Source organism: Tribolium madens, unplaced genomic scaffold (assembly GCF_015345945.1).
Source record: "Tribolium madens isolate multiple individuals breed KSU strain unplaced genomic scaffold, Tmad_KSU_1.1 Scaffold_3;HRSCAF=73;Tcas5.2_LG2, whole genome shotgun sequence".
NCBI lineage: Eukaryota > Metazoa > Arthropoda > Insecta > Coleoptera > Tenebrionidae > Tribolium > Tribolium madens.
In genome coordinates this window covers 9,791,775-9,817,705 of record NW_025401006.1, presented here as the reverse complement: position 1 = coordinate 9,817,705, position 25,931 = coordinate 9,791,775, and the positions used below count along the sequence as shown (strand labels likewise).

General features: G+C 33.1%; 11 protein-coding genes across 19 annotated transcripts; 5 read left to right on the top strand and 6 right to left on the bottom strand.

The window, feature by feature from the left end:
- Window positions 1–161: 161 nt before the first annotated feature.
- LOC123007645 (serine protease snake-like) lies at window positions 162–2,042 on the bottom strand. Of its 2 annotated transcripts, none has more exons than XM_044403050.1 (6): window positions 1,534–2,042; window positions 1,296–1,451; window positions 1,141–1,244; window positions 979–1,082; window positions 522–924; window positions 162–472 (listed from the first exon to the last, which is right to left on the bottom strand). In XM_044403050.1, the coding sequence occupies exons 1-6, from the start codon at window positions 1,601–1,603 to the stop codon at window positions 293–295; spliced, it is 1,017 nt and encodes a 338-aa protein (XP_044258985.1). In that variant the 5' UTR covers window positions 1,604–2,042; the 3' UTR covers window positions 162–292. The 2 variants fall into 2 exon arrangements, with proteins under 2 accessions (XP_044258985.1, XP_044258984.1); XM_044403049.1 differs by having other exon boundaries at window positions 1,296–1,487; window positions 1,534–2,041.
- LOC123007644 (serine protease snake-like) lies at window positions 1,695–3,158 on the top strand. Its single transcript, XM_044403048.1, has 6 exons — window positions 1,695–1,869; window positions 1,936–2,127; window positions 2,180–2,280; window positions 2,332–2,447; window positions 2,494–2,920; window positions 2,969–3,158. Exons 1-6 carry the CDS (start codon window positions 1,800–1,802, stop codon window positions 3,143–3,145), a joined length of 1,083 nt encoding a protein of 360 aa, XP_044258983.1. The 5' UTR covers window positions 1,695–1,799; the 3' UTR covers window positions 3,146–3,158.
- Window positions 3,159–3,576: 418 nt separating this feature from the next.
- LOC123007656 (E3 ubiquitin-protein ligase RNF181-like) lies at window positions 3,577–4,376 on the bottom strand. Its single transcript, XM_044403067.1, has 3 exons — window positions 4,041–4,376; window positions 3,880–3,989; window positions 3,577–3,823 (listed from the first exon to the last, which is right to left on the bottom strand). The coding sequence occupies exons 1-3, from the start codon at window positions 4,228–4,230 to the stop codon at window positions 3,689–3,691; spliced, it is 435 nt and encodes a 144-aa protein (XP_044259002.1). The 5' UTR covers window positions 4,231–4,376; the 3' UTR covers window positions 3,577–3,688.
- Window positions 4,377–5,805: 1,429 nt separating this feature from the next.
- LOC123007637 (poly(A) RNA polymerase gld-2 homolog A-like) lies at window positions 5,806–10,127 on the top strand. Of its 2 annotated transcripts, XM_044403036.1 has the most exons (8): window positions 5,806–5,990; window positions 6,040–6,166; window positions 6,219–6,924; window positions 7,037–7,542; window positions 7,598–7,859; window positions 7,912–8,077; window positions 8,124–8,396; window positions 8,834–10,127. In XM_044403036.1, exons 4-8 carry the CDS (start codon window positions 7,085–7,087, stop codon window positions 9,283–9,285), a joined length of 1,611 nt encoding a protein of 536 aa, XP_044258971.1. In that variant the 5' UTR covers window positions 5,806–5,990; window positions 6,040–6,166; window positions 6,219–6,924; window positions 7,037–7,084; the 3' UTR covers window positions 9,286–10,127. The 2 variants fall into 2 exon arrangements, with proteins under 2 accessions (XP_044258971.1, XP_044258970.1); XM_044403035.1 differs by having other exon boundaries at window positions 5,806–6,166.
- A 67-nt stretch (window positions 10,128–10,194) lies between these two features.
- LOC123007641 (DDB1- and CUL4-associated factor 12) lies at window positions 10,195–12,276 on the bottom strand. Its single transcript, XM_044403040.1, has 5 exons — window positions 11,651–12,276; window positions 11,204–11,599; window positions 10,942–11,157; window positions 10,702–10,890; window positions 10,195–10,654 (listed from the first exon to the last, which is right to left on the bottom strand). The coding sequence occupies exons 1-5, from the start codon at window positions 12,056–12,058 to the stop codon at window positions 10,499–10,501; spliced, it is 1,365 nt and encodes a 454-aa protein (XP_044258975.1). The 5' UTR covers window positions 12,059–12,276; the 3' UTR covers window positions 10,195–10,498.
- A 256-nt stretch (window positions 12,277–12,532) lies between these two features.
- Window positions 12,533–14,373, top strand: LOC123007638 (U3 small nucleolar RNA-associated protein 15 homolog). The gene is made up of 3 exons (XM_044403037.1): window positions 12,533–12,788; window positions 12,837–13,093; window positions 13,138–14,373. Exons 1-3 carry the CDS (start codon window positions 12,699–12,701, stop codon window positions 14,351–14,353), a joined length of 1,563 nt encoding a protein of 520 aa, XP_044258972.1. The 5' UTR covers window positions 12,533–12,698; the 3' UTR covers window positions 14,354–14,373.
- Window positions 14,369–15,104, bottom strand: LOC123007655 (COMM domain-containing protein 10-like). Its single transcript, XM_044403066.1, has 2 exons — window positions 14,963–15,104; window positions 14,369–14,914 (listed from the first exon to the last, which is right to left on the bottom strand). The coding sequence occupies exons 1-2, from the start codon at window positions 14,992–14,994 to the stop codon at window positions 14,371–14,373; spliced, it is 576 nt and encodes a 191-aa protein (XP_044259001.1). The 5' UTR covers window positions 14,995–15,104; the 3' UTR covers window positions 14,369–14,370.
- On the bottom strand, window positions 15,021–16,009 carry LOC123007649 (tudor domain-containing protein 1-like). 2 transcript variants are annotated; one of them, XM_044403054.1, is made up of 2 exons: window positions 15,817–16,009; window positions 15,021–15,750 (listed from the first exon to the last, which is right to left on the bottom strand). In XM_044403054.1, the coding sequence occupies exons 1-2, from the start codon at window positions 16,007–16,009 to the stop codon at window positions 15,137–15,139; spliced, it is 807 nt and encodes a 268-aa protein (XP_044258989.1). In that variant the 3' UTR covers window positions 15,021–15,136. The 2 variants fall into 2 exon arrangements, with proteins under 2 accessions (XP_044258989.1, XP_044258990.1); XM_044403055.1 differs by having other exon boundaries at window positions 15,807–15,940.
- A 282-nt stretch (window positions 16,010–16,291) lies between these two features.
- Window positions 16,292–16,916, top strand: LOC123007658 (anaphase-promoting complex subunit 15). Its single transcript, XM_044403069.1, has 3 exons — window positions 16,292–16,509; window positions 16,564–16,623; window positions 16,677–16,916. Exons 1-3 carry the CDS (start codon window positions 16,387–16,389, stop codon window positions 16,833–16,835), a joined length of 342 nt encoding a protein of 113 aa, XP_044259004.1. The 5' UTR covers window positions 16,292–16,386; the 3' UTR covers window positions 16,836–16,916.
- A 61-nt stretch (window positions 16,917–16,977) lies between these two features.
- LOC123007654 (high affinity copper uptake protein 1) lies at window positions 16,978–21,146 on the top strand. Of its 3 annotated transcripts, none has more exons than XM_044403062.1 (6): window positions 16,978–17,304; window positions 19,386–19,513; window positions 19,566–19,693; window positions 19,744–19,839; window positions 20,254–20,283; window positions 20,527–21,146. In XM_044403062.1, exons 2-6 carry the CDS (start codon window positions 19,388–19,390, stop codon window positions 20,726–20,728), a joined length of 582 nt encoding a protein of 193 aa, XP_044258997.1. In that variant the 5' UTR covers window positions 16,978–17,304; window positions 19,386–19,387; the 3' UTR covers window positions 20,729–21,146. The 3 variants fall into 3 exon arrangements, with proteins under 3 accessions (XP_044258997.1, XP_044258999.1, XP_044258998.1); XM_044403063.1 differs by lacking the exon at window positions 16,978–17,304 and adding an exon at window positions 19,025–19,260; XM_044403064.1 differs by lacking the exon at window positions 20,254–20,283.
- A 27-nt stretch (window positions 21,147–21,173) lies between these two features.
- On the bottom strand, window positions 21,174–25,650 carry LOC123007642 (programmed cell death protein 4). 4 transcript variants are annotated; one of them, XM_044403041.1, is made up of 4 exons: window positions 25,502–25,650; window positions 22,452–22,902; window positions 21,895–22,357; window positions 21,174–21,840 (listed from the first exon to the last, which is right to left on the bottom strand). In XM_044403041.1, exons 2-4 carry the CDS (start codon window positions 22,828–22,830, stop codon window positions 21,357–21,359), a joined length of 1,326 nt encoding a protein of 441 aa, XP_044258976.1. In that variant the 5' UTR covers window positions 22,831–22,902; window positions 25,502–25,650; the 3' UTR covers window positions 21,174–21,356. The 4 variants fall into 4 exon arrangements, with proteins under 4 accessions (XP_044258976.1, XP_044258980.1, XP_044258978.1 ...); XM_044403045.1 differs by having other exon boundaries at window positions 21,895–22,351; XM_044403043.1 differs by having other exon boundaries at window positions 22,452–22,914; window positions 25,502–25,637.
- Between the last annotated feature and the right edge of the window lie 281 nt (window positions 25,651–25,931).

The window sequence follows — 25,931 nt, the reverse complement described above, 5'->3', positions numbered from 1 at the left end:
TAAAAAACCCATAACTACGTGTAAAAATTTACCTGTCAAGAATCTTTCTGATCTTTCCCTGAACCCGCACATAGCTGAATATCGTCTACAATACCCCTTCGTACATTTCTTAAGATTGCAAAAATTATAAAAATACGATAAAATTACGAAAATTATAAAAATACGATGAAAGTAAATTTATTTCGTTTGCCTGCGCGTACATTGCTCGCAAATAAAAAGATATAAAAATATTCGGTGTTGGTAGAGTCCGCGTGGAGGGTCTCAAATAAAACAATAAAAAAATAAGCTAAATTCAGTGTTTTTCTGGCCATACGATATCTTCAATCCATTTAATGTAATGCGAAACTCTTGTATATACACCTGGAGCCAATCCACAGTCGAATTGACCAAAAGAAGTAATTCCAACTACATCATACATGCACAAAATATCATCACCTTCGTGGTATATCTGCAATGGCCCTCCAGAGTCCCCCTTTAATTTTTAAATTTTACTTTGTTGTATAAAACAGGGTCTAACTCACCTGACAAGTATCTTTCTCATCTTTCCCTGAACCGGCACATAGCTGACTATCGTCCACAACAAAACCATCATAAGTCTTATTACATAATTCATTGCTAACAAAAACTAGCTCCACTTTGTTTAACTGATCACTTTGTGAATGTGACGGAAAACTTGTTATACCCCATCCAGTAGCTATACCCTTTTCCACTGAAATTGATTTTTCTGTGTAAAGACAGGCAGGTCTTGCGTACGAATTTAATTCAATCGGTTTTTCAAGTTTTACAAGTGCTATGTCATTATAGAAGGAAAAAGAATCGTAGTTTGTATGTGCAATGGTTTGTAATACATTCAGTTCTTGTTTATGATCAGTTTCATTAACATTAGTAACCCCAATTTTTACATTTATACGTGTGATACCATTTCTTAAAAAATAGTTTCAACAATAGAATTCTAATGGAATAACGAATAAAACTCACTGTGAGAAACATTGAGCAGCGGTTAAAATAAACCTATCGCTAATAATTGTACCTCCACAAATCGAAGTTACGTTCCCACTAGCTTCCTCAAATCCTAATAACGCCTGTGAAATAAATAGTGAAAATACACATTTTTTAATAAAATAAACCTATTCTGCCTACCATATGAGGAAATTCCTTCCTCGTTGCGACTTCTCCACCGATAATCCGTTTAACAATTTTATGTCCACATTCATTTTTCGCATAAGAAGAATATTCTTTGCATTCTGAAATTCAAAATGAAGAAAATGATTTGCTTCGCTATAAGTAGTTCTTACTTATCTTGCTTATATCACCTGGTTTTCTATTTTGTGTAACTTGTGGACAGCAAACTATCGGTTGAGTTTCCCGAAATCCACATAATTGTGGAAGATGGTGATTTTTTATTATATCGTGTCGCACTTGACGACATTCAGTTAACAATTTACAAATACCTGGAAATCCAGTTGGATGTACCGTGCATGAAGCACCTGTGGGTAGTAGGTATACAAAAATAATATTCGTCCCGTAACTTACCATTTAGGTGACCATAAACAATTTCTATTAAAGCTGTAAAAACTAAAAATGTGATATGCAAATGAAACATGTCTTCTTTAATTCTAAACAAACCACATATTTATGTTAATAATGATTTATTTATGACATTTTTCCCACTTCAATATACTAGATAAACCAAAAAAGTTATCATCAATGAAGAAGTCAGAGAAAGAGATAACTTTTAACCTTGTTTATTATTAAACATGCGATTTACATATTAGTCGCATAAGTTATTTAAATAAGAAATGTTTTATTTGCTTATTGCACTTGGATTTTTCACAACTTCACTCGAAATTGTTTATGGCCAAGTATACGGTAAGCTGATGATTACGGTATATGAAATAATAAAATTTTATTAATTTCAAATACCTACTATTTTAGGTTCTGCATGCACAGTAAATCCGTCTGGATTTCCAGGTACTTGTAAATTGTTAACTGAATGTCGTCAAGTGCGAGACGATATAATAAAAAATCAACGTCTTCCTCAATTATGTGGATTTCGGGAAACTCAAACTATAGTTTGCTGTCCACAAGTCACAGAAAAAAGAAATCCAGGTGATATTGTGAAAACAAGTAAATTATCTAAAGGTCAGCCAGTGGTCATTTTATTAGCCTTGAATTTCAGAATGCAAAGAATATTCTTATGCGAAAAATGAATGTGGACATAAAATTGTTAAACGGATTGTTGGTGGAGTAGTATCAGGTAGAAAAGAATTTCCACACATGGTAAATCAGTTTAATTTATTGGTTACATTTACCTATACGTCTATATTTTAGGCGTTTTTAGGATATGAGACCGAAGATAATGAAGTCATAAAATGGCTTTGTGGAGGTACAATTATTAGCGATAGGTTTATTTTAACCGCTGCTCATTGTTTTGTAACTTCCTTACGGTGAGTTTTATTCGTTAGAATTCTATTGTTGAAACTATTTTTTAAGAAATGGCCTCACACTTAAATATGTGAAAATTGGGGTTACTAATGTTAATGAAACTGATCATAAACAAGAACTGAATGTATTACAAACCATTGCACATCCAGACTATAAACCTCCTGCCAAATATAATGACATAGGACTTGTAAAACTTGAAAAGCCGATTGAATTAAATTCGTACGCAAGACCTGCTTGTCTTTACACAGAAAAATCAATTTCAGTGGAAAAGGGTATAGCTACTGGATGGGGTTTCACAAGTTTTGCGTCAGGTTCACTAAGTGACCAATTAAACAAAGTGGAGCTGGTTTTTGTTAGCAATGAATTTTGTAATATGACTTACAAAGACCTCATTTCAAGAAATCTACGAAGAGGTGTTGTGGACGATATTCAGCTATGTGCTGGTTCAGGGAAAGATGAGAAGGATACTTGTCAGGTAATTTAGACTCTGTTTTATACAACAAAGTAAAATTAAAAATTGAAGGGGGACGCTGGAGGGCCGTTACAGATATACCACGAAGGTGATGATATTTCGTGTATGTATGATATAGTAGGGATTACTTCTTTTGGTAAAGCCTGTGGACTGGGTCCAGGTATATATACAAGAGTTTCGCATTACATTAAATGGATTGAGGATATTGTATGGCCAGAAAAACACTGAATTTAGCTCATTTTTTCATTGTTTTATTTGAAACCCTCTATATACCAACACATAGTTTTCTACCAATTATTTTTATATCTTTTTGTATATTCAATTATTTGCGAGGAATGTATGCGCAGGCAAACGAAAAAAAATTACTTTCATCAGTTAGTTTAGAATTATCATATTTTTAAAATTTTCGAAAGCGTTGAAATGAATTTGAAAGTGATCTCGCCCAATTTAACAGTGATTTAACAATGAAAGGTTTTCATGAGGATAAATTGATCTTGAAGAAAAAACCAGGTTTGTAATTTTCATTCTTGATTCATCAAAATTTCCGAAAAAGGAAATACGTCACTACATCAATATTTTATTCGAACTTATGAACGTTATTCACTTATAGCTAGGACTCGTGGCGAGAATTTTTGATGGTTTCAAATATAAATACACAATCGGAATCATATTTTCTTGAACGTTTTGCATTTTGCACAATTATTAAATAAATTCATTCAAATACACAACCATTACCTACCAATTAAATGTAAAGAAAAAAAAAAAGAATTATCATGAAAACATTGAATTGTGCAATATTTCAATATCTGCCTCCCTCGCCTTGGCGCGAAGTTTTTCTTTACGGAAAGCTTCATAATCTTCATCATCAGTAGCCAATTCAAAACGACATAAAGGGCACGAATTAGTCTAAAAAAATATATTGATTTTAACAATAACACTTAAAAATCTAGAGATAATAATACCTTTTCCAGCCATGGCAATATACATTCAGCATGAAAAGTATGATTACAAGGCATTTTCTTCACTGTTTCACCTTCTCCATGCTCCTTGAGACACACAGGGCATTTTACTCCTAAAATGCACTAAATCGTACATTTGTAAGAGACAAATTTTGTTTACCCACCTTGTTCATTGATAGTAATGCTTGGTAAATTTTCCACAACACTTTTTGAAGCCGGGGGTGCTAACGTCTGGGTTAAAGACTCGTCAAATATGTTGTAATCACGAAATAAACGAGCAAAATGTAGCAAGTGGTTGGGGGCCTGACCATCTGAAAGGGGCTGCCACCCCATTTCTTGAAAGTAGTCTGCCATTTTTAACACACACTTTTTGTATTTTCTACTTAACGATGAACAAACATAATCGCAAATAAATTATTGTTATTTTGGGATGACAAGCCACAAATAATAATTTGTCAAATTTTGACCATATTTTGACAACTGTCAAAGTGACAGATACTTAACCTCATTTTGAAGCGAATTGGAAAAGAAAATTGTTTTAAATAAGCAAAATAATGGAAGAGATTTATCCACCGGAAGGTTATGGTGCTTCCACCCGTTTTCCTTTGAAAAGCTATTTTGAGGAATTCGGCAAGGCATCCGTGGGGGTTCCGAATATCAAACTAGGAAACACCAATGAAACGGAATATTTATTAGCAATCAAGGACTTGATGGGTGCTGAAATATCTTACAATGAATTAAAACACTTGTCAGAAAAGTGCAGGTATTGTTATAATTTCATCGAACTGAAAATCAGACTTATTTTTTAGTATTGATCAATTAACTTGTGAGGGAGAGAATACCAAAAATTTCCCAACAAAACTACCAGAAAATATAAATTCCAGTACAAAATTTCCGGCCCCATTTATAACAACAGAAACCAATCACTTTGCAATAAATAAATTCATTCAAGAACTTGAAAAACAAAAAAATGCATCACGGCTATGTACCATGAATAAAAGAAGTTATCATAAAAAATTAGAGGTATGCACAGTATAGTAAATTTATTAATTTTAAATTGAATTTTTAGTTTTCCGTTCCGCCGTTTCCCCCAGACCTCAAACCTGGCTCAGATTTTGTCATCTCAGTATTGATATACAAACCAATAGAATTTAAATTTTTCAACGCAAAAAACGCATCTGAGAAATTAAGATTCAGCCACGAAATAGTTCTTTTGGGTGGAAACACTTTGACTGAGTTAAGAGACACAATTGTTTGCTCATCAGATTTTGGTCTTTGCAAAGAAGTTGAAAACACATCAGCTGACTTAAGAGCACAGGCAAATGCGAGAGTATGATTGTAAAACTTGCAAAAATATGTGGTTTGATTATTTGGTTTCAGAACATATACCCTTCTGGTTTTATTTTTATTGACAACGTTTTTTATAACGATTTTCGCGACCCAAATTCTATAGATTATTCATTTCCGATAATTGAATGGACCAAAGAAAAGAAAATAAAAAATCTGTCATGCGAAAATATGGAAAATGTAAGAATTGACAGTCTAACACCAAGATTTGGCTACCCTTACTTGTATCTGCATCAAGGAGATTGCGAGCATTTATTTGTTTTTGCTGATGCTAGATTATTGGATTCTAGTGATTGTCTGCATTCTCAGTGTTATCCTCACGTTTTGAAATTAAATCGCAACGCAAACAGAATGTGTTTCATGTGTTCTGTTTCATTTGCAAAGTGGATAGTTGTTGATAGTGATAGACTGCCACAACATAAAGTTTTTATGTGCACCGATTGTTGCAACTCGTATAATTATGTAAACGGGGAAAAACTGGGTAAATTCAAATTGTATCCCTATTATGAAAAACACGTTATTGTATAGTTTTTTTACTGAATAAATTTTTAAATTTGGCGCTTAAATACCCAAGATGGTGTTTGTTCCGGTCCGACACTGAGTAGTTCTGCAAATTGTTTCACACATCTTTAGGTTTTAAGAGAAATAATTGCAATCGAGACGACCTAATTTACGTAGAATATTTAACAACATGTGTAATTTTTTTGTCGTCGAACTTGCCACTTAGAGTTTTCTTACCGTTGTTCATTGAGAGAACTGTTCTGGGGGTAAGTGGAGTAAAGAACAAACTTATGCAAATCCTGATTTCAAAAAAAGTGTGGGATTATTTTCAAAATGAGTTTTATACAAATAATATACGATGAAGAGGCCTCTGATGACCTATCTGCAGAAAAACTCCAAGACACTTCGACTTTAATGTTGGAGGATCTAAACGTAGTAAATGGTAAGTCTTCGAAAAATCGGCATGTGTTATGAATTAATTTTAATATTTATAGACACTTCTGATGACAATACTGGACAAAATTTACTTGTGAATACTAAAAATGTACTACAAGTTGAAGAAACACCAAATATAGTTGAATGGACCAAGAAAGAGACAAATTATTTATTGAAAAAGTATAACAAATATATAGTTTGTACCGGCCCTAAGAAGAGATTTAGAACAAAAAGGGAATTATGGCAACTCGTTTCTCAAGATATTAAACTTGAATTAAAAATAAATCGTTCAGCTGCTCAATGCGAAAACAGATATAAAACAATATTAAGAAAATGGAGGAAACAAGCGGGGCAAGAATCTAACGATGATACAGAGACAGTCTTTACAAATCATAATAAACCTTCTTCATCTAGAAATGAAACAATAGAAATTTCTAATAAAAAAGACAAATCTCTTGCGGATGTCTTATGGGAGATTTTTAAACGGAAAGAGGAAGGTCGTGAGAGAAGACACAAAGAAAAAATGGAACTCATCAAATCCCTATTACAAAATTTGGATTAGTTTTTTAATAAATTGTTTTTTTTTAATTAGTTTTTATTTCCTAGGGTGTTCTGCATTTTTTAGGTTGGCATTAGAAAAATGAGAGCGCAGGCGTTATTTGGCGGCAATAAACATTAAAATAAATTGTAAAAGTGTAATAATTTATCGTGTGCTTATTGTTAGAAGTTATTTCATGTTAAAACTGAAAATATTTGCTCTTTTAGGTAAGTACAAAGTTTGTTATTGACAGGAGTTGTCAGTTTTTTAACCTCACATTTTGATTCAATTTTTTGCACTTGGGAAAAAACTCACAAAAAAGCTGAATCTTTTTTACAGAATGGATTGACAGTTATTCGGCTCTAAACTTGGGGAGTTTTTGGTAAAATGGCATCGGGAATTCATACAATGTCGCCCCAAAATAACATAAACTTGATCAGTGTGTACAGCAGCAAAGAAGAGTTCAATCTGCACGATTTTCACAATTTTGAGGAAAACCACAATTACCCCCAATACAACTTCAGTCAAGAGTTTTACAATTACGTGAATGGATCTGTAATAAACAAGATGCCATTGAATTTGATCACCTCACACCAAAAAATGGTCAATTGCAATAATAACATCCAAGTGAAAAGTTATGAGCAACGAGGTACAAACTCTCCACAAGAGTGCGAAAGCGATGAAAGCAGTATATCACATTCACCTAAAGACGCCCCTGACAGTAAAGGAATGAAGTTTAAACGTTCTGAGACGGCTAAAGAGACTGACCAAAGTGAATTCTGCAACCAGACATGTATTTATCAACCAAACTTGTATCAACCAAATGTACGTTGCAGCAGAACCAGGTAACATTTTCGAACCATTTGCGATTAATCAATCATATTAAAAGTGGCATTGTAGCAAGTATTATTATCGTGGAGGCCAGAAGAGATTTTTTAACAATTTGGAAGAAACTGAAAGAAAGGTACATGGTTTGATGCGCCGTTTTCAGTCAAGGGCTTATAAAATGAAAATTGATCCCAAACCACAAATTTTGCTAAATGGGGGCCCTTGGGACCCTCTGAATCAAGCAATATGGGATGTCTTCACTAACAAAATACAAAAACAAGAAACTTACACAAGTAAACTCAACTTATGGAAAGCAATATTTTTATTTTTTAGGGTATACGAATCCGCTTAAATTGATGTAAAAAAACATTATAATTACTTTTCAGATGTTAAATAACTATGGATTGTATTTAGTGGGGTCCACCATGTCGGGCTTCGCTCTAGAAGGTAGCGACATTGACATTTGTCTTTTAACAAAACCCATCAGTAACGAGCCAAGAATTGATTCGCTACACCATTTGGATTATTTGCAACACGCTCTCTTAGAAAATGGTAAAATATAATTTTTACAGTTATGGAAATTCATTGTTGAATGTAGGTCTGGCAAGCGAAGCTGAACTAATTATGGCGAAGGTACCGATTTTAAAATTCAAAAATAAAGAAACCGGATTTGAAATTGATTTGAATTGTAATAACATCGTCGGAATTCAAAATACGCGACTCTTGTACTGTTATGCCCAACTTGATTGGAGAGTGCGACCTCTAGTGGTAATGGTCAAGATCTGGGCGCAAAAGAACAACATTAATGATGCCAAAAATATGACCATTTCAAGCTATTCGTGGACGTTGATGGTCATACACTATTTGCAATGTAAGTAAAAAAATGAGGAAAACTTGGAATAAATTTAAATATTTCGTATCTAACTTCTTATTTTTTTCAACTTTTGTATAGACTTTGCACTCGTAAAATTGATTAATAAAGTCAGATATTTAATAAGGATTTTACAATTTTTTTTTTCTTTTGAATTAAGATTTTAGAAACTTGTAATTCAACATTATGTTTATTTATGAACTGACGACCTTAATTTAAATTTTTTTACCATCTAATGTTTAATTGTGTATATCAGGTCCTGATCATATTTTTTACATAAATTACGCGGTTTGTACTTCTTTAAATTGAAGTGTGTTGTTTAGCAAAGTTTTTAAGCTTGAAAAATCATTTTGAAAATTTTTTAACGTGTAAATGTGTACTTTTAATTAATTTTTGGCGTCCATTTCGGCGTGTTTGTTGAAATTTGGTTCTTGTAGGTGGGGTGTTTCCGGCGGTGCTCCCTTGCCTGCACAGCTTGTACCCCGAAGAGTTCAATTTGCAGGAGAACCGGTCGTTGGACGTGCAAGGAGGAGTGGAAGGTTTGAAGGACTTTGAATCTGAAAACACAAGATGTCTTGGTGATTTACTGATCGGTTTTTTCCACTATTACTCCTATTTTAACTATCAACATTATGCTATTTCAGTACGTACCGGTTCACGCATACCGATTGAAATCTGTAAACAGGTAAAAAGTCCTAAGAACGACCCTCACCAATGGAAATTTTTGTGTATTGAGGAACCTTTCGATCTCTCCAATACTGCCAGATCCGTGTTTGATTTGGAAATTTTCAAACATATCAAACAAGTGATTTCGGCATCGTATAAAGAATTGGCACGAAATAAACAATTGAGTAATATACTTCCAGTAACACTGGTCAAAGATAATTGAATTGTTTATAAAAATTATGATGGGATTTTGTGGCAATAGTGGCCTTCTGATACATTCCGTAACTTTTTAAGCAGTTGAATTTGATCTAAGTATAAGTTGTAGAAGTTTCTTCTTGATATGTTCCCGGTGTTGAATCCGATTTTTTTTCCTAGGGGATATTTATTGTTGTTGTTATTGTAAACTCTCTGTGATTTTTTTTCGCTTTATATAGAAAAAAAAATACCAAAAAAAAACATAAAACAGCTGCCGCAATGAAACATTTTTAAAAACTCATTGTGGTTGAAAAAAGTATTATTTTGTACAGGTTCGTGTTTATTTTTATACTTCGTTTGTATATTATATAAGTAAATAACACTCTCTCATATTTTTACGCTTAATGTTACGAGAGGTTAACTTAATCGTGCTCGTAATTTGGTAAAACATACATATCAAATACGGGTCTAGAGACTTAGCCTTTTTCGAAAAAATTAAAAAAATTAAAAAAAAAAACAAAAAGTGCAACGATTACACAGTTTACCACCGTCTGAGATACAAACCAAAAATTATTTGCCATAAGTAAAAATCACAAAGTCGATGTTAATTTTGAGACTTGATAAATATTGTGATTTAATGTCTGATCTCAGTACTACTTTAAATGTAATAGTCACAATGTGCCAAATGTTAAGTAAGGTTAATTCTAAAAAACTTGTAATTAGACAATATTTAACATCGGATACAATAATTGTAAACAATAACTTGAAAAACTATTTGTTTACGTAGGAATTGTAGTTGATCTTTATCTTCAAGAACTGTGAACATTTTCCACTAGTTGTTCAGTTCAATCAATATAATTCATTTCATAATATTTTTTTTTATTACGTACCTAACCACCTTTACTTAGTAGGGCCTGTGATAAATAAAAAAAAAATCTGAAAAAGACAGAAATAAACCGAGGTCTGCCACCCTTTTATTCAGTAAATATTAATATCACAATTACAGAACAAATAACCTTATGTTGTATGTACAGTGTGACGAGGCGAAAGTATAAAATATGACTAGTCCACTTGATAAACAAAAAAATCAAAAATAAAAAAGGAATGCATTGCACAAGTACATCCATCAACAATAAAGCCATTTAAAACTATACATACAATATAAGTTTTCTTTTTATTATTGACCTTGTCTTTTAGTATTTCAAACTTAATTTCATTCTTAATACTAGGATTTAATTCAACTATTGCCATAAACCTGCATAATTTCCTGTTAGTGTGGCCGGCAAGGGCCCTCCGGCAGTGAATAATCGCGTTCCACTAGTATCGTAACAATGTGTATAAATAGCGGGAACGTATTTTACATTCTGTATATTATCTACGAATTCGTCGTCAGGAAACTAAAAAAAAAATTTCATTTTGCAGAAACGTCGAAAATCAAACATACCACATAGCCTCTACTGGTTTTAAGTACAACCGTCCGTGAAGAATTTATACTAGAATCTAAATATTTTCCAGCTTTCAAGTCATAAAACATTAACATCCCTAACCCAGTTCCTACAGTTAGTACATCACCTTGAAAACTGGCTGATCTTATTCCACACCCAGAATAACGCGAAGAAACCTTTTTAACGGCCTGGAAATATTTTTTATGACCAAAAACTAATTTTGCAATTACTTTAAATACCTGAAGCGTCCGGCAGTCTAATAGCAATGTGTATGACCTGCACCCAATTGCATATAATCCTGATTCTTGGACCGCTAAACACACATTTTCTTGCGTAGAAGGCAATTTTCTAGACAATTTCTGTTTAAAAGTTTCTGCGTTCCATATGTGGATGTAACCGTTTAAACTCAACGCTGCAATTTCCTCATAGGCCTTATTGAAAGTCAAAGCCCTGACCTGATAAAAAAATTAAATTTTTATTTGCCAAAAACCTACAATTTACCCTTTGTGAGTTGCGACACTCTTTTACAGAAATGGCAGAAACATGATGATACATAGGGACCTCCGTTTTATTTTCAAACAAGTCAGGCGTTATCCTCCAAAGAGCCATTTTCGTGTCCCTTGACCCAGAGACCAGAAACTCATCATCCAACCAACACATGTCAAACACCCAATCTTTATGCGCATTTTCACCCACACAAACAGGATCAAGGGTTGGCAACCTGTATACTGCTACATCACACGTGTTTCGGGCCCCTGTTGCTAGAAGCGTCCTTGAGGGGTTGATTTGTACTGAATGTAAGCCACAGTGAGCTTGCTCAGCCCCCAGACTATCTCTCCTACTCACTAAAGACGGGATTTGATCGAGTTTATGTGTTACTACATTGTATACCATCAACTGGAACGCACTTGTGATTTTTTTCGGACAGATTTTAAGACAATCAAATACCTTATTACACTTTGTACCAAAAACAACCTGCCTGTCACTCAACCACTGAGAACAAAATACTTTATTCATGTTACCCAAGGTAACGGGGGTTTCACGAAACATTTCATGCGTGAGAATATGACGAGACCCATAGTCACGTAACACAGAAGTAATGTTTTTGGCATACATTTCCCTACTTTTAATGTAATCTACAAAGTTGTACGAGGTATTTAAAACTTCTTTTTGCATTGCTACAGTCTCTTCATCACTGTCACTATCTTCATAAGTAATGAAGTCTTCAGGCTTGTCAGTTCTTCGATTATGCTCTAGTCTTGAGGCTTTTGCTTTATTTCTTCGTTCTTCCAGTCGAGATTGTATTGAACAAGCTGGGGTTTTCCCGTAAACGGGATACATCCGCGTTTTGGACATCCTAACAGATTCAAGGGGTTAATGACCTTAAGAAAAATTAACTACCAGCGAAACATCACACATAACATCTTTACAAGATTAACTAAGTTACTATATCAAAAATTGCGGGAAGCATTCAGGCTTTATCTTCTAATTATTATTAAAAAGAAATGTTGACAATGAGATTGACAACAAACGAGTGTTGTGCGCGCGCGCTGTTTTTGCCGATTTTGACAATCGCCACATCTCACAAACGCCAATCCTAATAAATTAACAATTAATTTTATTTAAATACTTAATTAAATATTACAAAACTTATAGCTTTTTTTGGTTGGTGGCAATCAGACAGTTGACATAATCGAATTACGTTGCAGAAAATAAATACAAAACATTTATTTTGTTAAAATATGCATAAAAAATTGGCGTTTGTTGGATACATGTCAAATGACCAAAAAATCATTATACAAATTACTAAAAAAAAATAATATACGCGTACTTTCACCAATGTGGATAAAATTAATTTACAGAAATTATAATTGTGTTAATAATAAATTAATAAAACTAATTACTAGTTGCAGAGTTTTATTTTATCTAATGGGATTTCAGGCATGATTATTTTGTGGGCTAATGTCAAAACCACGTGTGGACCAACTTTAAAAATATGAGTTCGTTCAAGAAATTGAATACAAAAATCTACCAAAAAAGTGCGTCTGTGGTCACACCAGACTTTATTTATTGGAAGCAACTTAGTGTTAGTATTGCCATGCATTTTACCATGAAATAAAAGTTAATTTTGTAGCCCCCTGTCTTAGTGAAGGAGTTTGGCCCCATTGATTACATCGATTTTTCTCCTGTTGAGCCCTACTACTTTGCAGTAACATGTTCAGTGCGTGTGCAAGTCTACAATCCGGTTACAAAACTAGTAGCTAAGAATTTATCAAGATTTAGGGAAAGTGCTTATGGGGCTGTTTTTCGATCAGATGGTCGGCTTATATGTGCCGGTGGTGAAGAAGCCAGTGTTAAATTATTTGATGTTTCGACAAAAAGTCTTTTAAGGTAATAAAATTGTGTGTTTGAGTGGTATTAATTTCTTGTTGTAGATTGTTTAAAGGACACAGTGCTGCAATTCATAGGACATTTTTCATTGAAGGGAAGCCTCAAATTGCGTCATTTTCGGACGACAAAAGCGTGAAAATTTGGGACATTCCTACTGAGACTAACGTTATTACATATTCAGACCATACTGATTACATCAGAGCTGGGGCTACAAATCCTGCCGTTCCTGATGTTGTCCTTGCAGGAGGATATGATAATTTTATAAAAATGTATGACACAAGGACAAATGAAATGATTCTCAATGTGAATCATGGTAGTCCTGTTGAGTCTCTTTTATTTTTACCCAGTGGTAGTATTTTTCTATCAGCTGGAGGGACGGAAATTAAAATATGGGACACAGTGGCTGGTGGTAAATTACTGGGGAGTATTTCCCAACACCACAAAACCATAACTTGTCTCAGATTGGCCTCAGATAACAAACGATTGTTATCAGGAAGTTTGGATAGACATGTAAAAATCTATGACCTCAGTAGTTACAAAGCAGTTCACACTTTAGACTACCCTAATGCTATTTTAAGTATGGGGGTTTCCAAAAATGACGAAACAGTAGTTGTGGGCCTTGTTGACGGTTTAGTCGCGATAAGTCGTAGAGAAGATGAGAAAACAGAAAAAGTTAGAAAACAGATTTCTTTCCAACACAAAACAAACTTGCATCAGCCCACTGTTGACGTAATCATACCTCAGTTTAATCAGGAAAAAGAAACAAAATATGATAAATGTTTGCGTAAATTTGAATATTCCAAAGCACTCGATTGCGTTTTAGTGTCCTATGTGGCAAATAAAACGCCCCAAGTGACTGTAAGTGTGATTCAAGAGCTTATAAAAAGACGAGCATTACAAAAAGCTTTTGTTGGACGAGACGTAAAGTCATTGACTCAAATTTTACGATTTTTTATTAGAAATATAACAGAAAATCGCTTTGCTAAGGTATTAATTGATGCAGCAAATATTTTTATTGATACTTATGAAGAAAATCCACTAATTTTGAATCCAGAAGTTAGGAATTTGTTAATCAGTTTGACTCATCTCCTAAGAGAAGAAGCAGAAATTGCAAATGATATGACCGAGTTGCAAGGGGCCATGCATATGCTATTATCAGCAGCAACAATACACACAGAGGCAAGGCCAGAACAAAATGTTCATCATAATTTGTTACCAAGTAAGGAGGCCCAAAAAAATCTTATAGTGAATCTTACCTGACGTCAATAAAATACATTTTAAATAGAATCTAATTTATTTTGAATTTTCTCCAAAGTGTTGTACAAATGTTTTAGCTCATTTTCATCTAATTCTAAAATCACATCTTCTTTTTCATCTCCATTCACACTAACAAGTGCCATTTGCAAGCGCGAATGGACAAAACGCTCCTTGTTTGAAAAACTTGAAGCAGCTTCAACATTCAACTCCCACGATAAGTTATCCAAGTTCTTTGAATTCTCCACATCAAAATTCTTCTTGGTTTCTTGTGTCCACAACTTTACGAAATCTTCAGCCTTATCAGAATCAAATTTCAATTTTTCTACCAATTGGTCTTGCAAAATAGTCGGTTTTAGAATCACTTTAGAGGCTTGTTTGAAAATGTGAGCTATACTTTGAATTAAAAGTTGAATTTTTGCGTCATCTAATTTTAAAGATTCGGAAAGTTTTGTTAGTTCTGCTTGTGTAAAAATTTCGTCTTTTTCAGACTGGACAATGTGTTTTAATAACAGATTAAATTTGTTCCTGTTCAAGGAGTTAATTAAAGAGACACCTCCCTGGAGTCTGAAATCATAAAATTAAACAATTGTTATTGAGCCACTTTAAAATTACGTTGAATTAATTGTGATCCAAGGTAAAGACATTTTGTTTTTATTATCATAGAATAGCAAAATTTTTATTTTTTATTTATAAAATATAAAATAAACATAACCACACTTTAATAAAAAAATGTGAATTGACATGCAGATCTACCAACATAAAAATGTGGCATCAAATTTGAAAGTTTTAGTCAGCATTAATGGTCTCCCTTTTTTGATAATAACGATCAACAATTGAAGACATCGACGCGAACTGTATTTGATATTCAGCGTCACTGATATTGGTAGGAATTTTCCCGCTTTCTATGGCGTCATGTGAAGGAAATAAATAGGGGTATTTTAGCTTTGGTTGTAAAACACCTTTGTCAAAAGTTTCCTCTGTATCATGAAAAAGTCTGGCTCGTTTTTGTGAAATTAACATTTTATGGATTGGAATCATAGAAACACCATGTTTTTCCTCACTAATATGCACTTCCAAAACTTGTCTGTTTGCGTCAATATTAACTATCAATCCCATTAAAATTTTGTTGTCTACCAATTGATGAAACTCGAAGACATCCTCAGAAGTCCATTGCGACGTAGTTTTAGGACACACTCCTGCTAAGGACGCTCTCACAGCAAAACGTGGCACTTGACAAAACTTCTCAGTCATGAAATAAATATTATTCATCTCTACAATTTTCAACATGCCGTAATCAATGAAGTATATTTGTGCTTCCTGATCCTTCTGGTGAGTGACGGGGAATCCAACAATCACACCTCGATAATAGCCCCCATCAGTAAAGACAACACAGTACAAGTCTACGGCAAATTTATCCCTTGGTATTTTATATTTACTCCGGTTCATATAATAATACTTGAACATACACTTTTGAAACACTTCGAGTTCTCGAAATTTTGTAACCATCCAAAATTTTGAAGGGTCATAGATTTGTGTAATTCTGGCACGAAACGATTGTCCTTTCTTAAAAGCACATTTTTCAAAGCAAGAAGTAAGTTTGTTGTTGACTTGGTAATTTTCCATAGTTTTCACGGAAGAGTTTTTAATTACCATCATCATGTCATGTTCATATTTGAGTGTGTTCTATGATTTGAACTTTTGAAGAACAAAAATCATAACCAAACCTCCAACAAATGTCCACATCCAAACTAGGGAAATGGAAAACGTCATGTTGGTGATTTTGACTATTTAGAAAAATTATTTATAGAGAAAATTAAGCCCAAATTTTTTAAATTAAATATCGATTGCACTTTTTGTTGATTTCTTTTGTAATTGACATTATGTTTATTTACCCACTTCAATAAAAATATGAATTTTTAGAGATTAGGTTCTTAGGAAAATTGTGATCCTAAATTTGGTAGTAGTGCTCGTGACAAGTGGTATTTTAATCACAACAGTTTTAAAAATTGTCTGTGTTAATTACAGCCCTTTGTAACATGAGTATACCGTTATTTCCTAAATTAAAACCAAAGTTAATTGATCCGCTGTGGTTTGACGTGGATCAGCCTTGCGATGACGAAGAAGAAGTGTCACAACTAGAAGCACAACACCAAGCTTGGGTAGGTACCCCAATTCATGATTAATTTCACAAATTCTGATTTAATTTTTTGCAGCTACAATCTATATCACAACGCGATAGTGATTTAGCACCTATTGGCAAAGCCGTTTGTGAGGTAAGGCAAGAAATAAACATTTAAATAGTATTTTTCTCATTTTGAAATCACAGAATTTGGACGAGGACGATGATGAAGAGGATGAAGACGATAACGATGATGACGACGAATCAGAAAGCCATGATGAAGAAGAAGAGGATGAAATTGAAATGGACATTTCACAAGAAAGGAATTCACCAGTAGACGTAATAAACCCTAATGCAACGGTGTAATTTATTAAGATATTTGTCTAGTTTGTAGTATTATATCTGTATATAATTGACTTGAAGTAATTATAACATTATTTATACTGAGCAATTTGTGTAAATTAACCTCAATATTCAAAAGCATCATGGGATTGGTAGCCCTGTTGTCCTAGTTGTTTCTGTCAAATGTCAAATTGTGAAGTTGCACAACAATTATTTAAATATTTTTTTAATTAGGTCTTCAAAATGCTTTAACGAAACAATTCGCTCAAATCAACATCCTCATTTTGTTAAAAAACTGAGCATTAGTGTCAATACCTTTTATATAAATTTCCGGACATAACCTAAAAATGTGGCTCATATTCTAAGATCAAAGTGAAAGGCACAAGAATTGTTATTTATTTAAAACTGGAGTAGTTGAGCTTTCACCGACACTTTTAATATTGGACAGTAGTTCGGCCTTAGCTGGGATTTTGCGAATAAGGACAAGTCTAAGGTTAGTACTTTTACTGAATTTTTAATTTCTAATTGTGAATTACGTTTGTTGTTTAATTACGTAAGCAGCTAAGGTGGACTATACACCTGCGGCGTTGAACGTTTTTAAAAGTTTCTAAGGTGTTGTTTTTATAAAACTTTAGGGGTATGTTATTTTATAACATATGTTTTCATTGTCGAGGTGTTTCAATTCTTGATAATTGTTAATGTACCAAAACTAATTAAAAATAATTGTAAATTACTTTCTAATCAAACAGTCATTGCGGAAGTATGAGATAAAAAGCGAGTTTTATGTATGTTTCATTCTCGATAAAGAAAATATTTTACAACTGGTGTTTAATAACAGTTAGAAATATAATTGAATTAGTTAATCAATAATTAACTAAATTACGCACGTGAGATAAACATCAAGAATTTTAAGGACCCCAAACCGATACAATACAAACAATTAGTAATTTTTATTGTTGTTTTATTTTGTATTGTTTTTTTTATAAACTAAATTTCTTGTCCTTTCTTTGTTCTTATTGTGCATATCATTCTCTGTTAATTATAACACAGCAGCTGGTCCATCGACACTCGACTGCCTTTTTATTTAGGCCAATTGAAATTAAAATAATGTCAATACACACAATAAATTAGTAGTAATGGTTGAATGTCGGCTCAATAATTCTGCATTTTCATTTTGGTTAAATTTATTGTATTAACACTCCTTTAATCCTTTTCGTCCTATTTTTTATCAGCAAACACATCACTGCCAATAATCGAAAACAAATTCACATCAACTGATAACACCTGGAACTGTTGCCAAATACAAGTTACGTGACTACCAAGCAGTTCGTACTTGTTGCACACGGTACGAAAGTGGTATCGTGTGCAAAATGTAAGACTTTATTCACGATAAGTACCTTTATATAAGTGTACTTAAAGACCAAATTTGGGAAAACGGTACTTTTGTGGTGCCGTGTGCATGCGAAAATCAGTCGTGTGCAACAAAGTTTTTGCATAAAAATGAACAGAACGAGGATTGAAGATACAAGTTTTTGATCTCATAGCAACAAAACTTGTAGTTTTGGGATTTTACGTCCTTTACTTTGTTTTTCTGTTAATTTTGACCACAGGAAACCACAGAAAATTTCACGAACTGATGCGGTCGATATCAGTACTCCTAATTCACAAAAATAGTTGTTTTTTTGGTGTCGTAAATGCTCAAAAGAAAATGACGAAATAAAAAAGTCTCAAAAATCTTAAGAGAAATTGAAAGTTGTAGGGTATTAATTAAATAGCAAAACACAATTGTTTTTACGCCTAGCAAGGCCGGAAATTCCAATCTGTATTATTATCATGATGACTATTGTACCGCTAAAATTTCAGACTTTAAACATTCCAAATTCCTTGAATAATAAAATATTTGCGACTACTCTGAATGGTAATTGGGTATCTTATATTAGCGACAACACCAAATTGACTTTTTTATTTTACATGAAGTTAGCAGAAATAATTTTAGGTCGTTGCCCTTTAAGAAAAATACAATTTATGTGTTATTTTATCGGTCACCTTTAAGGCACATATTTTCATTAAAAAAGAAATGCTGTTTGATATTTCATCATCGGTATTGGAAACAAAGATAATAATGATTTTCATTGTTTTCACACGAGACATTTGATAAAAATAGTCTAGGTGATAACATTTTAAAAAATTAAAATACTCAATTACGACTTTTTCAATTTTTTTGGTTTTTGAACATCAATTTTTTTTTGGAAATTCTTTTAAAAAATCGGTAACATGAATATATCCGTTTGTGACAGTGAGAACTTCCCTCCACACAAATGTATCGGTGGACGATAATAATCGTAGAATAGTTTTTATTTGACTAACCGTAGCCGTATTAATGAAAGTTAGACCAGTTCAGTTCCTTGTAGTAAGCGGACAACAACGAATCCTTTTACTTTAAACATAGGTCAGTCATTTTATTTATTTTATCAAATTTTATTTATTTAAGATTGAATAAAATAAATCTAAAAACAGCACTGAAAATTTGTAATTTTTTTTGAACCACACCTGTTATGGATAAAATATTTTCAGAAATGGATCACCAACACATGAACCACGACATGGACCACAGTATGCATAAAGGAATGGACCATAGTATGGGCCACAACATGGGCACTACAACCATGCCCAAACATGATATGAGCCATATGTCCATGGCTGTGGGAAAACTATTTTTTTTGTTTGACTTTTTACAAATTTGATTTTTTTTAGTTCCATACTGGTTATAATGAAACTGTGCTTTTTGACCAATGGAAATTTACAACAATTGGTGGTTTGATTGGTTCTATGATTGGAATTTTCTTCATGGCAGCTCTTTACGAAGGCTTAAAATATTACAGGTGAAAAATGATTTTTTTTTGGGTCGCTTATGTATTTTTGGTGATTTTAGAGAATACCTATTTTGGAAAACTTACAATGCGCTACAATACAGGGCCGTAACACTTCCCGAAAAGGGAGTCGTATCTGAAGACAATCAAATTGTCCAGTAAGTTTTTTTTTTAATCTATAATTGAAATTAATTATTTTGTCACATATTTTTGCAAAATTGTAAACATTTTTAACGTAAAACTTTTGTTTCAATTTTTTAAGTGAGAAAATATTTAGCTGAATTAAAACTAATACAGTATTCTATATACCAAAGTTTATTAAACAAAGGTGACTACGTGGACGATATCAGCAGGCATTCATATATTTAATTTCAAATTCTTCAATCTAATATTTTAGATGTTTTTTAATTTTTTTATTATCACAAAATGTTACGCAATCTAATCTTATGCATGCATTCTTTCAGTGTTATATAGTAATATATTAGAATACTTAAAAACGATATAAAACTATTATTTTTACTTAATTAAGTAATTTGCAATTAATTAAATCTGATTTTTCCGACTAATTCTAGTATGGTGGGAGAAGTCATCCATAAACAGCCGTAAGTTCAAAGTAGTATGGAAAATGCACCTAACGTAAACTCCAGCACAATAACTTTTGTTCTTGCTTTCATTCCCTTGTTTTATTAATTTTTCCTACAAATAAACCAATCCTGCTTACATTTTTTAACATTTTATCCGACATTATTTATTTTTTACTTAGATTTATCTTCATCTGTAATGTTGGTCTTATTAACACTGCATTTCATTTTGAATTTAGTTTAATAGATTTTGCATTTTTACAGACCAACGATGCTGAGCGGCATGCACTTCTACCAAACGGTCCTTCACATGATTCAAATGGTCCTATCGTACTTTCTGATGTTAATTTTTATGACGTACAATGTATGGTTGTGTTTAGCAGTAGTTATAGGAGCGGGAGTTGGTTATTTTCTTTTCGGTTGGAAAAAATCTGTTATAGTCGACGTGACAGAACACTGCCATTAACGATAGTTTAGTAGAAAATTAGTGGTTAAGTACTATATTTTATTTGTCTTGCCGGTGCATTAAAATATATATTTAATTCGGATGCAAGACTGACATTCGTTAAGTGCCTGCTTTTTAATTTTTTAAAGTACATAACGAATTTTTAGTTTTGTAATGTTTTAGTTATCAAGACATCCATATCATGAACTTTTGAACATTTTTTATTAAGGAATTAAAATTACAAAATCGCAGCCATCTTTTGTAATTTTATTGTTCTCATTTTTGGTGAAGTTACAGTATGAGATTACTAGTTAAGAGTGTTTATTATTATATTTGTTTAGAAAAGTATTTAAATTCGTAACTTCAATTAGTATTATTAATTAAATATTGTATATACGGTGATTTTTGTGAACGTAAGAAATAAAAAGTAATATGTGCAGTATTGATTTGATTTAGACTCGGTTTCTAAATTTAACTTGAATAATCTTTATTCCATAGAACATATACAAAAAAAAGAAGTAACATGATAGGGTATACTGAATACGCACACCGTGCTGTATTTCTAAGAAAATTCAAAAAACGTAAATGCAAATACATATGAAATCTACGGCACAGTTCTAGCGCAAAGAAATTGAATGAATCGTAGAAATTACGATGTCTTATGATTCTTAATAAATTGTTGGTCTCCTTCGGAGACAAATCGTTTGCGCCCTCTATTAGGCATTTTTTCAATAATTTTATCAGTCAGAAATCCCTCCTTATGGCAACGATCGACGAATCTATCCAAAATGATATAAGCGAGCGGTACGTCCATCTGAATATCAGGTAAATCATCAAAAACTCTCAAAAATCCTCTCTCCATTTGTTCTGGTGTAATCAAAACGGCAGCATCAAACGCTTTTAAGAGATTACACAAGGCCTCTTCCACCTGAACATTGTTCGCCTCTAAAGCCATCACAATTGACTCATAAACCAACTCATGATGGAAATGAGGCACTTCCAAATTGCGCAAGCATCTACTAGCTTCTTCAATATCCCTCGACGAGATATATTCCTGCAGAGTTAAGTTCATTTGGCGAGTTAAGGCTTTGACCGGTCTCAGAGCCCCGCCGACTCCCCACACGTTGTGCAACCTGTAATACGAGGAATTATTTTTGCGAAGTTAGAAAAAATGTAGTATATCTTACCTAACTAGGCCATGCTTCATAGATAATAAAGTGTCAGCACGGCTCAAAGCCTCTTGGAAAACTTCATTATCACTTTTTTCCTTCGTTATGGTAATAAACTTGGGAGGAATACAATCATCGGCTATGGCTCGAGCGATAAAATTCCCAAGGAAAGTTGGTGCATCGGGAATATCAAGAATCAAATCGCTGAGATTTGCAAGAAGGCTTTGGAACGCTTTGGTTATGTCAGTCTCAGAGATCACGTGACCGAAAAGGTCAGAAATCAAGACTGACGTCATTTCTCTATGGGAAGGCTTGTGGTCCATGGACACTTCGATCACTTGTTCGACTAGCACGTCTCTGTACTGTTTAGGAACAGCTTCAGCTATGGCGATGGAAGCTTCGTGAGTATCCCCATTTTCGAAATACTCCAAAATAATCGGATCAACTTTCTTCTTAATTTCCTCATGGGAGACATCTGGAACTGTTACAATAACAAAGTAACTGCCATAACACTTATGCGTCCAAACACACCCAAGAACATTTTTCGTGTCATTGAGTGTAAATTTTCAATTTACCTATTGCTTTGAGTTCGATATCCCCATTACTCAAATTCTCATTATCAAAATTCGGATCGTTGACATCTTCGTAAGTTTCCAACAATTCGGATCCTGGAGCCCCCCAGACTCCTTTCCCTCCAGCGCCCCCTTTCTTAGGAAGTCCCCGTCCGTAGCCATTCCTCGAGCGTCGACTGTTTTTCCAAGACCTCGGTCCGTGGATGAAACCGGAAGCCACGACATTTTCCTTGCTTGATTGGCGATGGACTTTCTTCGGTTTACGTTTCGAACTGGAACCGTCACCGCCTGCGATTACTTCTTTCGCAGCCAACTCCTCATCGACCACTTTATCGATGTCGTTGTCGAGATCGACGTCAACATGGCCTTGTTCTACAGCCATTCCGCACCAAATAAACCAAAATACCAACCGAGATCGACTGTGGCTGACGCACGGACACGGTTGTATTTTTTCCTGACAACAAATCTAGATCAAGGTTTTTGGAGTTAGGGATGTGGACAATTGCCAATTAATACGGAAAAACAAAACAAAAAGGCGACTGGTTTGTTTTTGTTTTGGTTACGCAGCTGTTTTCGCATGACCTTTATCTTGATTTACCAGTACATGGTCTTCAATTTCATATTTTATGAAAGAAAATATAAAAAGTTTTACAACGGATACTCTTAAAAAAATTAAGAGTATTAGAAGAAAATAAAAAATGAGTTCTTTTCCATATACAGCTGAATTCACTTCATTGCGTCCAGTCCCTAATGAAATTTTTGTTACCTTGAGTTAGTGTATATTAAAAAGATATACATAGTCAAACAGCCAATTCAGAAGATTTTAAAAATTAACCATCAAACTTTTTCTAAATTCATTAATTTAAACTAGAAGATTTTAATTTATTTGACTCATTTGAAGCTAATATGTTGTCATTTACACAAAATTTTTAAAATATTTGCCGATAATACAAAATTGTTCAATCTCATAGGTCTTTTAACCCTTGCCAATTCTGAAGTAATTTATTTTATATTTTTACCTATTTATATTGAATTTTTCTGAACTTGCATTCGTATTTGTTCTATTGGTTAACAGAAAACATGTTACATTTTTTGCGAGGTACAGTTGGGGACAAAATACTTTGGTCGTCAATGTCACTTGAGTGACATTAGATTGTAAAGCATGCTTTAGGACCTTATTTTTTGCTACTGTCAATCATAGTTGACAAGTTGTATGTCCATATTTTTGATAGGAATATAATAGCTGTCATTAATTTGAAATGGTCATTCATTTTAACGTTAAAGCTTGAATTACATTAAAGTGTCAGAAAAGTGACGACCAAAGTATTTTGTCTCCAACTGTAACACAATATTTTAATTGAAAATAATTAATTAAAAAAAACGTTTGCCTTCTCGGAGCAGTCCTTTCCTATACCTACAGCTCAATATTAACGGAACAGAAAAAATTCTAAGAATTTTTTAATTAATTACATCTGTAACCGTACAGTTCGAGGGTCTTGCAAACTGGAAAATTACAAATTTGTATTACCCTAATTTTTAGTTAAAAATATACAGATGCGCCAGAACTCACGCCTCAGAAAAAAATTTCAAGTAAAATAAGATACCAGGAACACAGAAAAAATGTTTAAAAAATTGTATCTGTCAAAAAATTTTGACATTTGACACTTTTGATCTTTATTTAATGATACTAATTATTTTGTATAGTTTTTTTTACAATTATTTAATAAAGGTACAAAAATTTTGCCAATAAAGGCCACAAATAACATTGAACAGAGTTACAATTTAGAATACAGCTTCATTGTTTCCTCTTCTAACCTGTAGCAAAAAAAATTGGAAAATTATTTTTCCAACAGAAATACAGATTGTTTCACATAACTTTACGAGGCTTGTCGCACCCAAATCACAAAACACTAGATACAAAAAATACACTTCTAACTATTTAATTTTTTGACAGTAGTTATCAAACTAATCACTGTTTCATTAATAGTCATAAACTGCCGTTTTTCAGAAACAATTATCATTTGTTCTATCAAGAGACGGCATGAATATGATTCTAGTTTAACTAACTAAAAACGTTGTAATTTTTTAAAGGGTGAACTAGAGAAGATAATTCAATTTTTCAAAATTTGTAATCCGAGTTCCTATCGGAATATGTTATTGATTGCATCTTACAGACAGGCCTCGTAAAATTATGTGAAACATCCTGTATGTAGAGTCAAAGTGCAAAATTTAAACTTTCATAACTTCGAAATTTTTATGGATAGAATTTTTTTAACATTTTTTCCATGTTCCTGATATCAAGTGTTCATAGAGTGCGAGTGTTCTGCGAAATTTAGGACACACTTTATTACAACTTTTCAATAATGCTAAAATTCTTATTAAAATAAACTAAAGGAACTAATATCTACAATCTCCATCACGATTATTCTTTATTTATGTGAAACTAACTCGCCACAAGAAAAATTATGGAAGGTGAGGTATGTTTAATGGGTTGCATACACGACATTCACCACGATGTATTTTTTTTATCAAACTATTTTAACATTTGGCAATTATTGCTGATTGACGACAAATTGGCTTTAATTATTGGTGAGACTCTTACACTCTATTATCTATTATGTAACGCAAAGGTCAAAAGCACGTTATTTTGTTACTTGTTCATTTGCTTTAATAATGCCCCAAAAAACCTTACTTGTAGACATCACAAACAGGAGTGTCTTTTCAAGACAAATAATTGTGAACTTATTTCGAACTCTAGGACAAAACGTCTACGTGACTGGAAACCGACAACACAACACATTTTATATTTATACACATTTTACCTATCCCAAATCGGCGAGAAATTCGAAAAATATTAAAAGCACTCTCAAATTCGCCAATGGGGCCCAAAACAGTCTCCACACTTTCTGTCGGGGCTTATTACTTAACAATCTACGTTTTCTAGAACGCCGAACGAAGAGGTAAACAAAAACAAACCATCTGGGTCTGGGTGGGTATTACGTGAGCGGAGAACGAGGTGAAAAATCGCTCAAAACTTAAAAATTTCAACTTACCGATGATCCAAAGAACGCTTTTAATTCACAAGAATTTAAACCAGCAAAAAAATCTCACAAAACCAACAAAGTTTTAGTGAAATACGTTTTTGCGCAACACGCCACTACAGGACAGCCATAAACAATACAGATCGAAGAGAAGTTACAACACGGAAACTACATTTACCAGCATTCGCACTCTTTTTAATCCATTACAATTGCAACGTGTTTGACGGAGATAGATAACGTCACGGTTGAGAAAAAACGTAAAATGGCTGCATTTAACGTTTTTCCATCACCAAACGGGATGGAGGATGGAGGCGTAGAGGTGAGGTGGAAAAATAATGCAATGTGATCAAAATTTAAAAAATTTACACTTGTTAAACATTTATTATCAGTTTTATTGTTATTATGGTACAATTCCAGTCATTTTTGAAGGTGTTTTTATATT

Excerpts from the sequence above, each read along its gene's own strand:
- LOC123007649 (XM_044403054.1), bottom strand. The coding sequence starts at position 16,009 with ATGATGATGGTAATTAAAAACTCTTCCGTGAAAACTATGGAAAATTAC. Across the intron at positions 15,751-15,816 it reads ACTCGAAGTGTTTCAAAAGT|ACTTGTACTGTGTTGTCTTT; the intron begins GTATGTTCAAGT and ends AATTTGCCGTAG.
- LOC123007638 (XM_044403037.1), top strand. The coding sequence starts at position 12,699 with ATGAGTTCGTTCAAGAAATTGAATACAAAAATCTACCAAAAAAGTGCG. Across the intron at positions 12,789-12,836 it reads TTTATTGGAAGCAACTTAGT|CCCCCTGTCTTAGTGAAGGA; the intron begins GTTAGTATTGCC and ends TTAATTTTGTAG. Across the intron at positions 13,094-13,137 it reads TCGACAAAAAGTCTTTTAAG|ATTGTTTAAAGGACACAGTG; the intron begins GTAATAAAATTG and ends TTCTTGTTGTAG.
- LOC123007656 (XM_044403067.1), bottom strand. The coding sequence starts at position 4,230 with ATGGCAGACTACTTTCAAGAAATGGGGTGGCAGCCCCTTTCAGATGGT. Across the intron at positions 3,990-4,040 it reads CATTACTATCAATGAACAAG|GAGTAAAATGCCCTGTGTGT; the intron begins GTGGGTAAACAA and ends AGTGCATTTTAG. Across the intron at positions 3,824-3,879 it reads TATTGCCATGGCTGGAAAAG|ACTAATTCGTGCCCTTTATG; the intron begins GTATTATTATCT and ends ATATTTTTTTAG.
- LOC123007645 (XM_044403049.1), bottom strand. The coding sequence starts at position 1,603 with ATGTTTCATTTGCATATCACATTTTTAGTTTTTACAGCTTTAATAGAA. Across the intron at positions 1,488-1,533 it reads TGTTTATGGTCACCTAAATG|GTGCTTCATGCACGGTACAT; the intron begins GTAAGTTACGGG and ends TACTACCCACAG. Across the intron at positions 473-521 it reads ATGAGAAAGATACTTGTCAG|GGGGACTCTGGAGGGCCATT; the intron begins GTGAGTTAGACC and ends TAAAAATTAAAG.
- LOC123007641 (XM_044403040.1), bottom strand. The coding sequence starts at position 12,058 with ATGTCCAAAACGCGGATGTATCCCGTTTACGGGAAAACCCCAGCTTGT. Across the intron at positions 11,600-11,650 it reads TTGGTACAAAGTGTAATAAG|TTGATGGTATACAATGTAGT; the intron begins GTATTTGATTGT and ends AGTGCGTTCCAG. Across the intron at positions 11,158-11,203 it reads AGTGTCGCAACTCACAAAGG|GTCAGGGCTTTGACTTTCAA; the intron begins GTAAATTGTAGG and ends TTTTTTTATCAG.
- LOC123007654 (XM_044403062.1), top strand. The coding sequence starts at position 19,388 with ATGGATCACCAACACATGAACCACGACATGGACCACAGTATGCATAAA. Across the intron at positions 19,514-19,565 it reads TGAGCCATATGTCCATGGCT|TTCCATACTGGTTATAATGA; the intron begins GTGGGAAAACTA and ends GATTTTTTTTAG. Across the intron at positions 19,694-19,743 it reads GAAGGCTTAAAATATTACAG|AGAATACCTATTTTGGAAAA; the intron begins GTGAAAAATGAT and ends TGGTGATTTTAG.
- LOC123007637 (XM_044403036.1), top strand. The coding sequence starts at position 7,085 with ATGGCATCGGGAATTCATACAATGTCGCCCCAAAATAACATAAACTTG. Across the intron at positions 7,860-7,911 it reads CAATATTTTTATTTTTTAGG|ATGTTAAATAACTATGGATT; the intron begins GTATACGAATCC and ends ATTACTTTTCAG. Across the intron at positions 8,397-8,833 it reads GGTCATACACTATTTGCAAT|GTGGGGTGTTTCCGGCGGTG; the intron begins GTAAGTAAAAAA and ends TGGTTCTTGTAG.
- LOC123007642 (XM_044403041.1), bottom strand. The coding sequence starts at position 22,830 with ATGGCTGTAGAACAAGGCCATGTTGACGTCGATCTCGACAACGACATC. Across the intron at positions 22,358-22,451 it reads TATCGAACTCAAAGCAATAG|TTCCAGATGTCTCCCATGAG; the intron begins GTAAATTGAAAA and ends TTATTGTAACAG. Across the intron at positions 21,841-21,894 it reads ATGAAGCATGGCCTAGTTAG|GTTGCACAACGTGTGGGGAG; the intron begins GTAAGATATACT and ends CTCGTATTACAG.
- LOC123007655 (XM_044403066.1), bottom strand. The coding sequence starts at position 14,994 with ATGTCTTTACCTTGGATCACAATTAATTCAAC. Across the intron at positions 14,915-14,962 it reads TGGATCACAATTAATTCAAC|ACTCCAGGGAGGTGTCTCTT; the intron begins GTAATTTTAAAG and ends TTATGATTTCAG.
- LOC123007644 (XM_044403048.1), top strand. The coding sequence starts at position 1,800 with ATGTTTTATTTGCTTATTGCACTTGGATTTTTCACAACTTCACTCGAA. Across the intron at positions 1,870-1,935 it reads TGTTTATGGCCAAGTATACG|GTTCTGCATGCACAGTAAAT; the intron begins GTAAGCTGATGA and ends CTACTATTTTAG. Across the intron at positions 2,281-2,331 it reads GAAAAGAATTTCCACACATG|GCGTTTTTAGGATATGAGAC; the intron begins GTAAATCAGTTT and ends TCTATATTTTAG.
- LOC123007658 (XM_044403069.1), top strand. The coding sequence starts at position 16,387 with ATGAGTATACCGTTATTTCCTAAATTAAAACCAAAGTTAATTGATCCG. Across the intron at positions 16,510-16,563 it reads AAGCACAACACCAAGCTTGG|CTACAATCTATATCACAACG; the intron begins GTAGGTACCCCA and ends AATTTTTTGCAG. Across the intron at positions 16,624-16,676 it reads TTGGCAAAGCCGTTTGTGAG|AATTTGGACGAGGACGATGA; the intron begins GTAAGGCAAGAA and ends TTGAAATCACAG.